This window comes from Petromyzon marinus, chromosome 11 (genome assembly GCF_048934315.1).
Source record: "Petromyzon marinus isolate PM22_M1 ecotype Great Lakes invasive population chromosome 11, UKy_Petmar_22M1.pri1.0, whole genome shotgun sequence".
In the NCBI taxonomy this organism is placed as follows: Eukaryota; Metazoa; Chordata; class Hyperoartia; order Petromyzontiformes; family Petromyzontidae; genus Petromyzon; species Petromyzon marinus.
Window position 1 is genome coordinate 11,257,799 of NC_133677.1, and position 17,431 is coordinate 11,275,229.

At 43.1% G+C, this 17,431-nt stretch overlaps 1 protein-coding gene across 1 annotated transcript in view; it reads left to right on the forward strand.

The window, feature by feature from the left end:
* The window catches only part of BIN3 (bridging integrator 3), a 168,088-nt gene that overhangs the window by 48,084 nt on the left and 102,573 nt on the right, over positions 1-17,431 (forward strand). Inside the window, exon 6 of the mRNA XM_032952038.2 lies at positions 3,502-3,542. Within this exon, the coding sequence (XP_032807929.1) occupies positions 3,502-3,542 (41 nt within the window). The remainder of the gene's footprint in view (positions 1-3,501; positions 3,543-17,431) is intronic.

Genomic DNA, 17,431 nt, shown 5'->3' on the forward strand with positions numbered 1-17,431 from the left:
GGCTGTTAAGTTTTATTAGTGCAAAGAAAGGTGATTCGATTTCCGACCCCCAGGAACAGGTTTGCAGATTTTCTGAGCATATCTGTGAGGTCTTCAGAGAGGGGAAATACTTCAGCCTGGAAAACGTCATGGGGCAAAGCGAGGATGACCCTACTGAGGCTGCTTTGTCTCAAATATTGGAAGAAGTAGTCACCAACTGTGTGTGGCTGGATGAAGTGCCATCTGTTGAGGAAGTACAGAAGGCTGCCAGGTAATGTAAGATCGGTGAGCAGCCTCCACGGCGAGTGCGCTGAAGTGGCTATGTTAATGTGAGAGATTATCATGTTAATGTAATGTTAATATAATGGACCAGATGACGCCAAAAGGCGTCATCTGGTCCAATGTTGGACAGTGCATACATTATCAGAGTTATGTTTTTTGTTTGCATTCCGACTGCAGGTATTGTGGTCAATGCAAACATGACTCCTTGTAAAAAAAGGTGTCATTTTTGTTGGCAGATAAAAGGGTAAAAAATAAATTATCATATTTTGCTACTGGCAAAGGAGGTTCCAATGGAACGAATCTTTGTTGATAGCCAGTGGGTTTGCAAAGTACCTTTGTCTTAAAGAAATCAATATCGTGTGAGTCCACTGCATTAAAACAATGATCAGCCACGGCTGAGGTATTGGTCCTACCGTGTTTCAGAGCTGCCTTGTATTCACGAACACGGCCCGAGACATGTCGCTTAGTTGCCCCAATGTAACTACTACCGCAAACACAGCTTATTTTGTAAATACCGGGGTATTGCATGTCAGGTATCACATCCTTCACAGATGGGATCAGATCACGAATTTTACGTACGGTACTGTGTTAAGGTGATAGCTTTACGGATTGTGTAGTCTGAATATCCATTCATCTTGAGAGCTTGGTGTACATGTTCCAGTTCACCGTCTAGGTGATGATGGTCGGAAATACATCGAGCTCTATGGTGTAGAGTTTTGATGAGGGAATTCTTCTGGGATGGATGGTGGTGGGAGTCAGGTTTTAGGTAAGCATCTGTATGGGTGGCTTTCCTGTAGATAGTATTCCATTGAGCCATCTGGTCTCTTTTTGATTAAAACATCCAAGAATGGTAACTTACCATCCTTTTCCACCTGGGTGTATGGAATTGAAGTGGTTGAGGAATTGGTTCAGAGCTGGTCAGCCATGTGGCCAGATGACGAACGTGTCATCTACGTACCTCTTCCACAAGGACGGACGTAGAGTGGATGCCTGGATGGCATCTGTCTCAAATGTTTCCATGAAAACATTGCCTACAACTGGAGATAAGGGAGAACCCATTTATCAAGGTTTAAAATGGGCGTAACCCAAATGTCAGCAGCATGGTTGGGGCAGCTAATGTTAATGTAAGTGATGGGCAGCGACTGCAATTGGTGGTGAGTGATGGTAAGGTGGGGCCTTACCATCAGCCCCACTAAAACTAAGCACCTGCCTGGGTATTTTGTGCTATCAAACACTCCACCCCCTCAACTCCCCATTGGTGATGACGGGGCAAGAGTGTGGAGATTTTTCCATACCTGGGCAGTGTGCTTATGGCCACCTCCGATTTGACAGTAGAGGTCTCACGCCAAATCAGTTGAACAGAATTATATTTTCATCGGCTGTGTAATGCTGTTTGAAAGCTTCCTGGTCTGTCGCGCGACACGGAGCTTCGGATCTTCTCGGCCATGGTCATGTCCTCCCTTCTCTATGCTGGATTGTGTGAGGAGCTCACAAATCCTCGAAATATCTGGACAAAGTCCCATCGGTGAGTTCCTCCCATCAGGCAAGGCTGCGTTGGCTAGGTGATGTAGCCCATATATCCAGCCTTCGCATGCCTAAACAGCTTTTGTTTGGCCAGATAGAGGGTGCTAAACGGGTGTGGTATGGGCTAGAGAAAATATGTAATGATGTGGTACAAGAGGATGTGGAGCTGAGTGGACTTCCTGATGACTGGTATCAGCGGTGTCAAGATCAGCCTCTGTGGAGGAGTCTTCGTGAAACATGCTACTGGGCAGTTGGAGGCAGTCACCCTCCAGTAAAAACGGAGGGCGGAGGAGCGAAGCTCACAACAACTAGCAAAGCGGCGGGTGGATAACACACACCAAGTTGACACAATAGGGGGCACAGGTGGTGCATCGGCCAGTCATCTAAGTCAGTCAACCCATGGCACTTCACGTGGCCTTTAAGTGCACTTAGCCTGGCACAAGCACTGTGGTAACATCACCACCATTTAGTGAAGAATTGCAGTCATATAAAAAACTTCATTTTCATTTTTTCTTGTGGGCAGTCGTCAGTGACTGAATTGATACCACCAGCAACCCGCTACACTCAAGAAGCTGGTTATTCGTGGTTGCTCACAGACACGCTCCGAACCAACACCATTAAAACACCATTACTACCCAGGGACTCAGAACTCACTCAATAAAATATTTTATCAATTACTGAATTGGTTAATTAATTACTTTGGTTCTTTCGGTAAAATCACGTAGAAGGGAAAATAATACAAATAAACCAATAAAATTATCACGACGTTTCGATTGCAACACAAGCAATCATCATCAGGTGTGAAAACCACAGCAAGAAAATTGCCGAAAGAACCAGGAATATGAATCCCTGCAGTCACGAAAGCTTTAAATCGAAATTTAATTAATTGTTGTACTTTCGCAGCATCAGTTGTCACCTGTCGTGACAACCGATGCAAACCATACTTAGTACGTATGTTGGTACACATGTTGAACTTCTTTCGCACCGTACGTAGCAAACCGTGCTAATCGGAGGTGCGGGGGGGAAGAACGACAAATGTATTGTGAGTGCTTAGCAGAAGTACTTTCACCCTGATTTCATCATGGGCAGCCGTCTGGATATGAATCCCGGAACTCAGCGGGGGCTGCTCAGTGCTATGTCGCTTTGACTTTTTGGGCAGGAAAAAAAAAATATTCGGTGAGTAAATTGGGTTTGTTTTTTTTTCGCTTGTAGGTGAAAAGTGTAAGTGGACATTTAAAATTAAATAAGGTTTGATTTATGCGTCAGGGTTCTGTAATAAGGACGGAATATTGACCGTCACGATGGTTTTGTCCCAGCGGCGTTGGGTCCATGATTTATTATTGTAAATCAGAGAATCCGGTTTTTGTAACCTCAGGAAATTCCTTGCAGTCTACATTGCTTTGAACTTCACAGTACACACTGGGAAAACTCTGCTCAAGAAAGAAAATATTTATCAGAAGTTAATCATTTGAAGCAATCTTGAATATTTCCTATATGACAACATACGGTTTTGAGGATTCAAACATTAACGAAATAGGAATGTTAATTTATGGCAATTGACCTGCAGATGACATTCATTTTGCAATAGAATGCTAACTCTTTCAAATCTTGCATTCTGACCTTAATCTCTAATGGTTGGGTAATGTGCAGCGTGTAAGTAACCTTATTAACTTTTCAATTTATTGGAAGAAGTAACTTTTTGTGTTCTATTTTCAGGTAAATCAACTACAGAAGACCGTAATAGAGCCTATGAAAAAGTAAGTTAAATTTTGTTTACAATATCCTGTAAGCACGTTGTACGTACATGTATAAATGTCTATGCAGTGGCGTCATGCACGTGTATAAATCAGTGCGCCTTATATGTAAATAATTTCACTTGAATTAAGTTATCCACAGTGAGGTGACCCTTATGCCATTGTTTAGCACATGATGTGCCCAATAGACATGCAAATGTAGACCCGGCCATCAGTTTAATTAAAAACCTGGGATTTGATAATAAATTACTAACGTTAAGCATGAGTCACATTGCTGCAGTGTGTACGAGATTTGTTTTCTCAAGCACAACATGCAAGCCTGCAGTCCTAATGTCAATTTTTATTTGTTTCTGACGCATTCTGGATTTTTTTTACGGAATTTTACAGGGATCATTTTGTGATGTGCAAAGTAGGTTATGCTTAATTGATCAATCTCAGATGAATGCAGTCTCAATTAAAGTACTTTTATCATTTTTATTATTGGTCGTTCGTTCACAACATCGTTCTGTCACGTGTGTCAATGACGAAATAACTGTCGGATTTGGTTATGTCAATGTCAACTTTCAGCTGTGTAAATTACTACAAGCCTTTCAGTCTTTCCTTTGTAGCACGTGGCATCGCGAAGCAAATCAAACCTGGGAATGATGAGGAAAACCCTATCAAAATATCTGCACAGCGGCTATGTTTTTGTTAAACATTATTCCGTGTCGTTTTAAACCTTTGGCATCAGTAAAGTTCAGCTTTGCAAACCAGTTCAGCTTTGACCAATTCAATTTGTAACTTTTGTACAGTTTTCACACATTTACTTTTACAATGTATTGCTTTTGTTAGTCTAAGTGTAAATGCTTTGTATCAGGAGTAATGCTTGTGGGCTCGTGTGCTGAATACTTGACCTGGTCAAGGCCTATGATACCATCAGTAAGCCTGGGCTCTGGGTTGTTCTTCATGCTTTTGGAGTCCCTGACCCTCTGCTCACGATCATTAAGGACCTTCATGATGGTGAGCAGGCCCGGGTAAAACTACGTGGCCGGGAGTCCGAGCCATTCCCTGTACACCTTGGGGTGCGACAGGGATGTCTTCTGGCTCCCACATTATTTAACATCTATTTTTACCACGTAGTTCGTGAAGCCTTCAATAGCTGTACCGGGGGAATCTCCGTATGGTACAGATATAATGGGAGGCTGATCGATGCCCGGGTGCGGTCAAGGGATGGCTGCCTATTGCTCAATCACATTATGTATGCCGATGATTTGGTAATAGCTGCTCATTCAGAGGAGGAGTTGGAGACGCTGCTGCTGAGACTGGAGCGTGCCGCTAAGAGATGGGGCCTTACCATCAGCCCCACCAAAACTAAGCACCTGCCTGGGTATTTTGTACCATCGGACACTCCACCCCCACAACTCCCAATCGGTGATGGGGCAGTTGTGGAGAGAGTGGAGAGTTTCCCATACCTGGGCAGTGTGCTTATGACCGGCTCCAGTTTAACAGCAGAGGTCTCACTCCGAATCAGTCGAGCGGCAATATCTTTTCATCGGTTGCGTAATGCTGTGTGGAAGCTACCTGGTCTGTCGCTCCGCACTAAGCTTCAGGTCTTCTCGGCCACGGTCATTCCCTCCCTTCTCTACGCTTGCGAAACGTGGACCCCCCTAATGGAACATCTTCGCCGGTTAGAAACATTTAGGCTGGCCTGCTTACGATCCATCCTGGGTTTAACCAGACTGGATTGTGTGAGGAGCTCACAAATCCTTGACAGTTCTGGGCAAGGTCTCATTGGTGAGCTCCTCCGGCGGGCAGGGCTGCGATGGCTGGGTCATGTAGCCCGCATGCCCAGCCACCGCATGCCGAAACAGCTTTTGTTCGGCCGGATCGAGGGGGCTAAACGGGCGCGGCACGGGCTAGAGAAGAGATGGAGTGATGTGGTACAGGAGGACGTGGAGCTGAGTGGACTTGCCGATGACTGGTACCAGCGGTGTCAAGATCGACCTCTGGAGGAGGCTCGTGAAGGACGCTTCTGGGCAGTTGGAGGCAGTTGCCCTCCAACAACAACGGAGAGCGGAGGAGCGACGCTCACAACAACGAGCGGAGCGCCGGGTGGCTAAAGAACAGCAGGTTGGCACAGTAGGGGGCACAGGTGGTGCATCAGGCAGTCATCTCAGTCATCTCAGTCAGTCGACCCGTGGCACCTGGGTCTGCCCCGTGACCTGCCAGTGGGCGTTCGACACTTCACGTGGCCTCAAGGTGCACATGGCCTGGCACAAGCGTCGTGGTGACGTCACCGCCACTTAGTGGCGAATGGCGGTTGTTGTTGTTGTTGTGAATACTTGAGATTTCCCTCATTATCAAGTTGTGCATAATGCTAGGTTACATTATTGAATAAAATGATCAGGAATAGCGCTCTCATTGAAAACCAATTAAATCATCCCAAACTGAGCAATCTTACCGTTGCTGTAGTGTTTATTAAGTATCACATTTGAATGCCTTGAAGCTGACAAACGATGTTGGGAAATATTTTGTACCCAATGCGATACTTGCCTTGTGCCGGGTGTATCCAAACATTCTATATTTAGGGATTGATTGATAAACATGCAGAGACGGTCGAACCACGGACGTAGCTTATATAAGAGTGAACTGTAGGAGTGAGATGTATTCAGAAGAGCTTTTGAAAATAAGTAATATTTAAAAATACTTTTTTTAAAAACAAGCTTTAATGAAATGTACCCTACGAGTAATGGCAAAACTCCACGACTCCAGGAAGTGGCCCCGAAGTTTGCCATAACGTGAGTTGAGCGTGGACAATTTCGACCCAAGCCGAAACATAAGATATAAGAAATATTGCTTAAAAATAATTTTATTTTATTTTTAATGATAGAATATAGTATTGACATCAGTATGACATTAGTATACCAAGTTTGCAGTCGATACCACATTGGGAAGTGGGTTAAAATTGAGTTACAAGATTTGAGGATACGACAACAGACAGAGTTGAGGATATAACAGACAGAGTGAGTTAAATAAAAGCGTGTGAAGAGAATATATTTTAAGAAATTATATAGCAGAAAGGTGTATTCAGAAGACAAATACCAAATATAGGCAGGAGAGGGATGTCATCAGAAGAGATATGAGAGACAGTAGTGATAGACGCATAGATAACGCGTGGTACTCTGTTCCCAGGCCGCCCCCCACAGACCTCCACCCCCTCCCCACAAAGATGATATAATTATTGGGAAATAATTAACTTAAATATGTAGGTCAGAGCCACCTTGGGCAATTCTCAGTGGTAAGCTTGAATGACGGCAGTGGGCCCGATAAAAATGAATTGGCAGGCCGAACTTGACCCGACAGGCTATCGTTTGGACAGCCCTGTTTTTATTTTTTACTTTGTCTCAAATCCACATAACGTGGTTGTTACAATGGCTTTCGTGATTTATTTGATATGCTTTAAAAAAAATTCCCATTGGTTGAAATGTAAACCGTTTGTTTAAAATCACAACGCTGATTCAAACCATATACTTTGCAAATGTGTTTTGGGGGTTATGCATTGATTTGTGAACTGCACATTAATTAAATTTATAGTTCACATATACGTTAGCAGTGCATTTGAATTAGCTTCTAATCCTACAGAAATTAGTGAAAACTCACAAGTATGGTTTCATTTGAATAAATACCTTATAAATAAATATTAATCGTCGAATGGTAGAACAATGGTTTGGTTGACTTTAGGCCTTGGTGGAATAAAAAGTATAAAAATGTATAATTTGTTGACAAAAATTTTAGATTCTAGAAAAGTCCTTTTCAGCCATAAATAGTACCATGTTAATCTTCTTTAATCTACCCTGTTCCAGTAAAGCCGAGTTCTGTTGGAGAGATGGTGAATCTAATGATGTTTGGGACCCAAATCTCACATTTCCAATGTGCAACCATGCTATGCATTCTGGTGATATTTAGCAAGTGTTCTTTGAGCTCAGAAGCTTTCAGTCAATGTAACCAGTGCTTTTGCTCTGCAGCGATGAGGGCTCCTTCTTTCTTGACTTTATTAGAATCTGGGACCAGCTATGAGTCACCTCCTTTGGATTGTCAATGGCGCAGAGTGCAAATTAGAAAATGCCACTTGAAGCTAGTTGGTCTATAGAGATTGCATTCCAACAAGTGCACGTGTCTGTTTTGCCTTTGTGCGGTAGGTATGACATTTTAATGCACGCCTCACTGTGATTTTGGCAGGTTTTCCATTGCGTGGCAAAAACCCAAACAGATACAAGTGTTTCTCGAAAATGAAATGCAATCACAGCCTCATCAGCCATCTCCCAGGTGTTAATTCAGAGCTCTGCGATATTTGCTGATTTAGCGCATAACTCTCAGCTGCATTCCTATATAAAGCTGCAATTATCCGTGTGGTTCCCAGCTCACAAGGCAAGTGAGTCATTCTGCTACATTGCTTGGGTTAATTTTTGTTCTTGTTTAAGTAGAAGAGGTGATGATAACTAATAAATGTCTCTATTTTTGTTACAAAATTTAATCGTGAAACCTGACAAGTTAATAGACATTGCCATGCTTGACTTGAAATCAAAAAGGTGTTCAGTTCAAATCCCAGTCAGAGATTTACTTGACCCAACCCCCATTTTCAAGCGAGATAAAATAAGTACCAGTTTAAAATTGTAAGTCAGCAGTGGTCTTCCTCAGCTGGCTGCCAACTGCCAGTGGGGAGATGAGTTCTGTTTAAGCAGGTAGATACTTTGATTATTAGCTTGGCCATATTATCTTTGCCAATGACCAAATCACCCAGAATGCATCTCATCAGGTGACAGAAGGTAAGCAGGTTTGAGCCTGGATAGTGCTTGGTGACCACCATGCACAAACAGGTTGTCATAGGGCTGCAGAGCTATATTGTATATATGTTGAACTTACACCATTGGAAACCTCATTTGCCAGTAACAAAATATGATAATTGTTTTTTTACCCTTTTATCTGGCAACAAAACTGACACCTTTTTTTACAAGGAATCATGTTTACATTGACCACAATACCTGCGGTCGGAACGCAAACAAAAAAACAACAACTCTGATAATGTATGCACTGTCCTTGAAATTGATTGGTCCACACTCGAGACAGCTTTCTTTAGAGCCTCGTCTCACATGGTGTTGGACCAGAAGATGCCAAAAGGCGCACAACTCAAAGACAATGCACCATCAGAGTATGAGAGCTCGGGGTAAGCATTTACACCATTGGAAACCTCATTGGCCAGTAGCAAAATATGATAATTGTTTTTTTACCCTTTTATCTGGCAACAAAACTGACACCTTTTTTAAAAGGAGTCATGTTTACATTGACCAAAATACCTGCGGTCGGAACGCAAACAAAAAACAACAACTTTGATCATGTATGCACTGTCCTTGAAGTTGATTGGTCCACGCCCGAGCTCTCATACTCTGATGGTGCATTGTCTTTGAGTTGTGCGCCTTTTGGCATCTTCTGGTTCAACACCATGTGAGACGAGGCTCTAAAGAAAGCTGTCTCGGGTGTGGACCAATCAGTTTCAAGGACAGTGCCACATACATTATCAGAGTTGTTTTTTTTTGTTTGCGTTCCAACCGCAGGTATTGTGGTCAATGTAAACATTACTCCTTGTAAAAAAAGGTGTCATTTTTGTTGCCAGATAAAAGGTTAAAAAAACAATTATCATATGTTGAACTTCTTTCGCACCGTACGTAGGCAACATGGAGCATTGCAGCATAATTCATTGTTCTACTCTCCTGTTATCTTCTCAAGTTTATGCTCCCAAGCTTCACAAACCCACACTGATCAGCACGATGAAATATGGTCAAGTAACTCCCATGACCCACGTGGTGTGGGGAGGCCCTCATCCAGCAGTGAATTGCCAACAGAGCTTTACATGTACACGTGCCTATGTTTGAGTTGCAATATTCCCCCAACTTCTATTTTGTTACAGACTGTTACATTGATCTCGAAATTATTCAGATTTCTCGCAATGTAAAGTTTCTTGTTCTCTACATTTGTAGTGGATTCAACTGAGTTGCAGATGTACTCTTTGGAGGCAACACATTTATTAATACCAACACACTTAACACAACGGGGTAACTGCCCATTTACCAGATAACACCCTATGGTGGTGGACCACCAGGCTAACTACACTAGTTACACCGGGAGTAGCTACAACGGACCGGACCCCAGCTTGGGTCCAGGTCCACGTGTTGGTGACTTCTTCTTGGACGTAGAACGTAGAACGTAGATCTTCAGATGACAACAGAAACGCAGAACCCCGGTCCCTCTCGGGCACCTGGTTTATATGCCCGCTGGCCGTGGCTGGCTCCGCCCTTGGCCACGACCACCTTCTCGAACCCTCTAGCAGGATCTCGCCCTGGCACGTGACCACCCCCAGCCCCCACTTGGGGCCCCTGTGTAAATCTTACTTGTCACGTGCCTTCCAGGGTCAACCAGAGTGCCATGGCCTGGGGTAACCTCATCCCGTGGCTGACACTCTCACACTCCCTCCTGTCGGAGTCAACACTGCACGCTACGCGTGGTGCCACCGAGCGCTATGACCCAGCGCTCACCGAGCCCCCTCTGGGGCTGGTACTACACCCACATGTACGGGGTGTCTGCGATGGCAATACATTGCACGCCGTGCCTCGCTAGAGCCAGCATTACCCAGTGACACCCACGATGTCGCTACATACGTGATGTCAGCGATGGAAGTGCATCGCACGCCGCGCCTCTTTAGGGCCGGCACCACACAGTCACGTCCGCGATGTCACTACACATTTAACGCAGTACTTGATAACATTCAATTGATATTGCAAATTCAACTTATTTTTCACGTTGTTATACTTGTGAGTAGTTCTCTATAGTGGAGGGCCTTCCACCAGCATTAGCATGATCAAGCAATTACATTTACTCATTAGCATGATAACCTTGCATTTGTAGGGTAATTTGTGTGTGTCTGTGTGTTTCGTAAGCCGGGGTAGTGTAGCGGTTCAGTGTACTGCACTACAAAGCCAGTTACATAAGTTCGATTCCCGATAAAGTCCAACACCAGTGATAAGCATTCAAACTAGTCCTGGGTCTTCTCCAGGCCAACTCGGCCTCAAATAAATAGCTGGTGCAATGTGTAAACATCGCTATGAGGGGAGACAAAGGCAGTCGGGCGGGGTGCTGGCCACCCCCCCCCCCCCCCCCCACTTGCCCCCAAAAATCTGTTAAGGCTATTTGGGGGATATGTGTCCTTGTAATTGCAGATTAGTATTAAGTTTGAAGGTTAAAAAATGGCATATAATCACCACTGTGCTTTTCAGGATGTAGGTTATATTCTTGGTTCTTTCGGTAAAGTCACGTTGAAGGGAAACAATAAAATAATAAAATATATATAAAACAATAACATTCTCACGACGTTTCGACTGTAACACAAACAGTCATCATCAGGTGTGAAAACCAACAAACTGCCACTTCTTTCAAATGTTTCTTGCTGTTGGTTTTCACACCTGATGATGACTGTTTGTGTTACAGTCGAAACGTCGTGAGAATTTTATTGTTTTATATATTTTATTATTTTATTGTTTCCCTTCAACGTGACTTTACCGAAAGAACCAAGAATATGAATTACTGCAGTCACGAAAGCTTTAAATCAAAATTTAGAATGTAGGTTAGTTGATATAAGGACATTGTGTGTGCCTGAGAGCCAACACAATAAAGCACCCTGAGACACTGCTGCATAGTCTCAGAAAAGGAATGATTTATATCACACATTCGAACAAAAGAAAAAATATATATAAAGCTTCAACAGCAAAACTGTCATTTGTGAAAAGTGGTCGGCTTAACAAGCTTAAAAATGTGTAAACTAATAATAAACCAACACTACTCACCATTTTATGAACATGGCCCTGCAACATAGAGAGAAGATGGCCAGATTACAATTAAGACTATGGCAATTTTCATTTACAAAGCATCTACATCCAAACACATTTTTATATTGCAAAAGCTAAAAAGAGCGCCCACGTTAGCATTGCAATGTAACTTTAAGAGAGATGACTTGCAAAAGCGTGAGACTTAAAAATACTTATAAAACATCTCCGCTGTAATTGTATGCAATCAATCTGAAGCAGAGGATAAAAAGTAGGTCTTGAGTGAGGTCCTAAATAGGGCAAGAGGGTCAGCAATATGGGTATGGGGGAGGGAATTACAGGCAGTGGGCAATTTAATGACCTCCCCCCCCACCCCTCTCCAGCCAACCTCCGCTAAGCAGAGTCTAGTTTGAATGAGAGTGTAATTGTACTGAACGTAGGGCACGAGGAGGGTACTACAGCGAAGGTATGTGGCGAGAGTTGGTGAAAGATTTTAAACTCACGAAATACCAAGAGAGGTGGCCCAGCGGTCAGAGAGCTGAGCCGGTACAACTTAGAACTTTGGTTTGAATCCAGGTCAAGCTGCCCCAGATTAAACTTGGCTTCCCCAGTGTGGCGAGTTGGTGGTCTCGGCCTGGTTACCAACGAATACGCGCACCTAAAGTGCCAATTTTTGCGCGTGATTTGACTAAAATCCTGCTCTGAGAGTTTAAAAAAATAACTTTTAGTTTGACCGTCATCTGACAGTCTCGTAGCAGACTTTTGTGGGAACGTGGACCCCTCCCCACTTGTGTAAAGGATGACAACGCCACTTGAAATAATGATATGAAGTGTAAAATTGTGTGACGTAAACCCTCCTCAGCCCTGCAAAGCCAATTAATAAAAGTGTCACGTGGATCAAACGTGCCAATTTATTACTCTCCAACACCAGTCTGCTGAAGCAGTCATAAGTTTGACACATTTTATTCATGTGATACTTTTATTCTATGTATGTTGAACTTCTTTTGTACCGTACCTAGTCGGATGAAGGAGGGTTCACAACACACAGTTTTACACGCCAGAAACCCAAAATAAACCAAATATGCATCATTATATTGGTCATGAAAGCCTTTTTATAATAATAAAAAAATATCTCCTTTATTGACTGTTGGTTGGACACACGAGGTGCACTGCTGCTTGAGTTGTCCGAATACATTTTTGGTCTCGTGACAATGCCGACAATATCACAATCGGGACAAATTGAAAGAAAGAGACAAATATATAAATAGACTAGTATAGCCATTTTGGCCTCAATTACAGAATAGAGGACCTTGAGGATTGGAGTGAAGTGGTCTTGTATGAATGCGATTGAGTAGCCCAGTTACAGCATTGTAGGTTTGTCCTGGGTTTAGGGAAATCCTACGGAAGAGTGTGGAAAATGTACGAATTGTTTTTGTGGTGAAAGGATGGTGATCAAGTCATACACAGACATGGTCTCTCTTACTACGTAAAATTACATTTTTGCCCACCATCGTGTGGACGGACCTTCTAGGCCAATGTTTTTTCAGCAGGATTTGTTTTAGCAAACTAACTCTGGACCATATTTATGGGACCATTTTGCCAGTATCAAGATATTGATAGGTGTCTCTTTGGTGTTTCAACATCTTATCACCTGTATTTATGCTAGGAAAGGGAAAAGCCTTTATTTATCATTAAACTCCGGACCGTTTTCAACTCTCTGAGTCGCAATCAGCAGTGTGGCATATGAAACAACATGTTGGACAACGCGGTGTTTTTTTTAATTCACCAGGATTTTTCTAAGATAATTGTAAAATAAATAAATAAAATTAACGCCATATGAAGAGGAATTATTTAATTCATGTTTGGTGTGGAATTCCATAGCAGTGAAAGATGCTGTGCGTACATTGATGTGTATAGAAACGCGTGCATCCATTTAAGACTGCTGCTACATGGGAGTTAAATAGTCATCATTTTCATTGTAGGACCATTTGAATACCCATTGTTGTGTGTCAGTCCCATTGTCTCATGCTATTTAGTTGAAGGCCAGTATGGGTCGTGAGGAATTGGAGAACTATAGCACACTTTGGAGTTACAAAATATAACAATTGAGCTTTTATTTGTTTGTTAAATAGCAAGATGGAGCAGTGGCACAGTGGCTGTTAGTTTGTGCTATGAACCTGGTAACCTGAGCTTATGAAACAGTAATGCGTCGATCCGTACTTACGGCAGGTCGCCAATCGCCACCCCCTTTGTTATTTCCCACGGCGGTCGGTTCCGTACTCATGGCGTGACGTTGACGCAGGCGCCGGTTCTGCGCACAAATGAACAGTACGTCGCCCGGTCAGTCTGCCACCCGACTCCGCGGTCAGCCGCTAAACCTCTGTGCATTCTTCGTGATTTTTAAGCATTTTTGATTAATTTCATCCTTTGCAATTGCCGATAAAAGGAAAGGTGGTGAGTGCTCTGGTGACGGTTTTCAAAAGAAACGCAGCAGAAAGGCCATTATGGTATCAAGGCCAAATAAGCCAGGAATTACGACGAATCGAGGCAAGAACTTTATAAACACTCTTATACTTTATATATGATATTGTAGTTGGCTAAAGTCACACTTGTGTTGTGGCCGAAACGTCGTGAGAAATTTATTGTTTTATTTTATTATTTTATTCTCATTCTACGTGACTTTACCGAAAGAACCAAAGAAGATGAATCCTTGCAGTTACGAAAGCTTTAAATCGAAATGTAGTTGGCTAATTATGCTCTTTGTATTCACGTCTATAAAAAAGTTGCATATCGGACCCTTGGTCAGGAACGTGACCCCTATTATATCATTATTTCTCTGGGAAAATCGGTCTTGACTTGCGTCGTTTCGACTTGCAGCACCCTTTATAGGAACGTAAACATGTCGCAGGTCCAAGGACCGCCTGAATTGTCATTGTGCGGATGATAGTATATCCCAAAAGTTTGTGTTGATGTGAAGGCGATAGCTATTCTCATGGAGTATGTTCTAATTAGAAGCCTATAACTAATTATAGCTGATTTTAACACCGTTGACTTTATATTCTTGGTTCTTTCGGTAAAGTGACGTAGAAGGGAAATAAGAAAATAATAAAAATATAAAACAATAAAATTATCACGACGTTTCGACTGCAACACAAGCAATCATCCTCAGGTGTGAAAACCACAGCAAGAAAAAATTGTATTACCAAAAGAACCAATAATCTGAATCCCTGCAGTCACGAAAGCTTTAAATCAAAATGTAACCGTTGGCTTTATTCGTACAATGTTGCAGTGCCCAGAAATGGATACATTGTACATGGTAACATAAAGTATCACGTAACATGAAGTATCACGTGCCCGTACACAATGAATAACAGGTTAATTAAAATAGCAACAGCCAGGAATTCCTGAAAAAGGCCAGTCAGCTAAAACAAGAATCTTGATGAAGGCCGTGTTAAGATTTTCTATTTTGCTGCTCATATTATACTCGTTTAAATGTTGCATTATATTCCTGTACAATTGTGAGAAAAGAGACCAAATACCCATGAGAGAGGGCTCCCTAGAACTCCCTCTAGTGGATTCCCTATTGCAAACAAGCATATTTAGGGCTGCATCTTTTAATCAATAAACACGTTTCGTGGGTTCAACTGAGGTTCTACATGTTGAGGGGCTGTAGACAACGCACGCGTATTTGCGGTACCGCGATTGGCAATGCCTACGGGTGCCACATAGCGATTCGCGCGTTGCATTTGCAGAAGTGCTATCAATGTAGTTACCGTTGGCCTTGCCATTACTTGCTGTTGTTACGCGGAGGTGCAGAATGTCGCGCTGAGTGGAGATGTGTGATGGGGGCAGGCAGGGCTTGCGCGCGGTTATGGGGGGGGGGGGGGGGGGGTGCTCGCCCGCTCCCTTTTGAGGCACGCGTTTTGTTAGAAAGCGTCGGGAGCCCCGCTAGTCGCGCCCAGCAAGTGGGAGAGGTTGGGGGATTAGCTGGCGGTGCCAAGGATAGATTGTGCCTCGCCACACAATACAGTCCCCCTGCTGCATCACTATAATCGGCTTCTCATGAAATGTTTACGGCCCAAAGGAGGAGCCGCTTGCTGAGCCGTGGCTCGTGGATCTGCAGCTGGGTCTCTGGTTTGTGCAGGGTCCTTGGTAGTTTGCAATGGGGGGCTAATCGTTAGTGAGGCAAGGGGCATGGAGCCCTCCACACTTGCCACGACTGGCTTTTGAACCCAGCAAGCCGAGCTCACTGCTCCGCATTCGTGTGTCACAGATCACATTGCTTCTATTGGCTTCATCAACTTTTAATTTACAGAAGATTCGAAACAAAGTAGTCGATAGCTTTTACGTTGTAAAGAGGTTCCTCGGCCTGAGCCCAATTTGAGTCTTTGGCTTTGTGGAAAAAAAGACTTCAGCATCATGGTCAGGAAGTCCATAAAAATGCTGTAATGCAGTGGTTCCCAACGTTTCTGAACCCACAGACCACTGGCAAAGCTCAAACATATTTCGTGGACCACGATGTCGTAACAGATACTCTGATGTTTTGTGAAAAAATATGCAACCAGCAACAGTTTCCTCGAACCAGGCGACCAAGTGGCCGATGGACCAAAGGGTGGTAACCACTGCCAAGTTATGTCACTGCTTTGACATATGTGGATTGACGATGTCATCGTGGCATTATGAAAACGTTGTGACGAAGTGCCTAACCATTGGTTTGTTATCCTTCATTAACGAAGCTTCAAACTTGTGTCGGATGGTGCAGAACAAAGTCTAGATATCTAATGTGTTTTTTACGAATTGCTTTGTCCTTTAAGCAAGTGGGTGCGGGTGCACGTTGAGATTTACAACGACTTTACAATGAGAGTAGTTATGTCGGGACAGTTATTTTCTTTTTTGGTTTACATTTGAGTACGGGGAATGTTTAAACTTTGGGGTATAGGTTAGGGGACACCATCGTACAATTGTTGAGTCTTTGTATGACATAACGTCTGTACTGATGCAGGATGCCCATAAAATATGTACGTATGTCTGTTGAACTTGTTTCATACGTAGCTTACTGCGCTAATCGGAGGTTCTGTTCATGCTGAAAATAAACCAATTTGTAATTCTTTCAAGTCATGTTATAAATTCTTCTGCAGTTTTCAACAGATGGCATACTCGGTGAAGTGCGCCGCTTGTTTGATATGTTGAAATCCGCAGGGCTACAATGGGATAGCATCACGTGGGATGCACGTATATGCCTCTGTGTAATTGGGAGTGCTCTCTGAATACTCCAATTTCCTGCTTCCCCAGATATCCTGGGGATAGACTTGCCCACGTCATAGTAATGTGGAATCTCCACGACTGGGGATGAGTACTGCCTCAACGCTCGTTTGAGCAAGAGTTCACTTTGACATGGCATGATGTCAAAAGCACAATAGAACTAGTGACGTGAGCACAACATTAAAATGTCTCCATTCTCAAATGTGAGTATAGGAAGGTGCTCATCCTCAGTGATGGTCTGGGGCCAGCAGTGTAAATTCCACACCTCTATGGTATGAACCTGTCTCCCCATAGCCCGACCTCTCATGTACCTAGTCAACCGTGCTAATCGAAGGTGCGGGAAATTCTCACGAACAAAAAAAGCACATACAGTAAAACCTTGGATTGCGAGCATAATTTGTTCCGGAAACGTGTTTGTAATTCAAAGCACTCGTATATCAAAGCACTCATATATCAAAGCACTCGTATATCAGTTGTGATCACGTGATGCTCGGCAGACAAATTGTATACGTACTACTCGTATTGCAAGACCTCGCTCGTTTATCAAATGAATATTTATTTAATTTTTTTGCTCGTCTTGCAAAACACTCGCAGACCAAGTTACTCGCAATCCAAGGTTTTACTGTATACTCCAAAGCAGGATTATTGTTATCGTCTTCGCGCTTAGTGAAACTGGAATGATTGTAGAAAGAACGATGGTTATTCTGTTATGAATAAGTAAACAAATAAGTGGTTTATAGCCTGATGTTAAGTGTCAGTGAGTCAGTTTACTCTGAA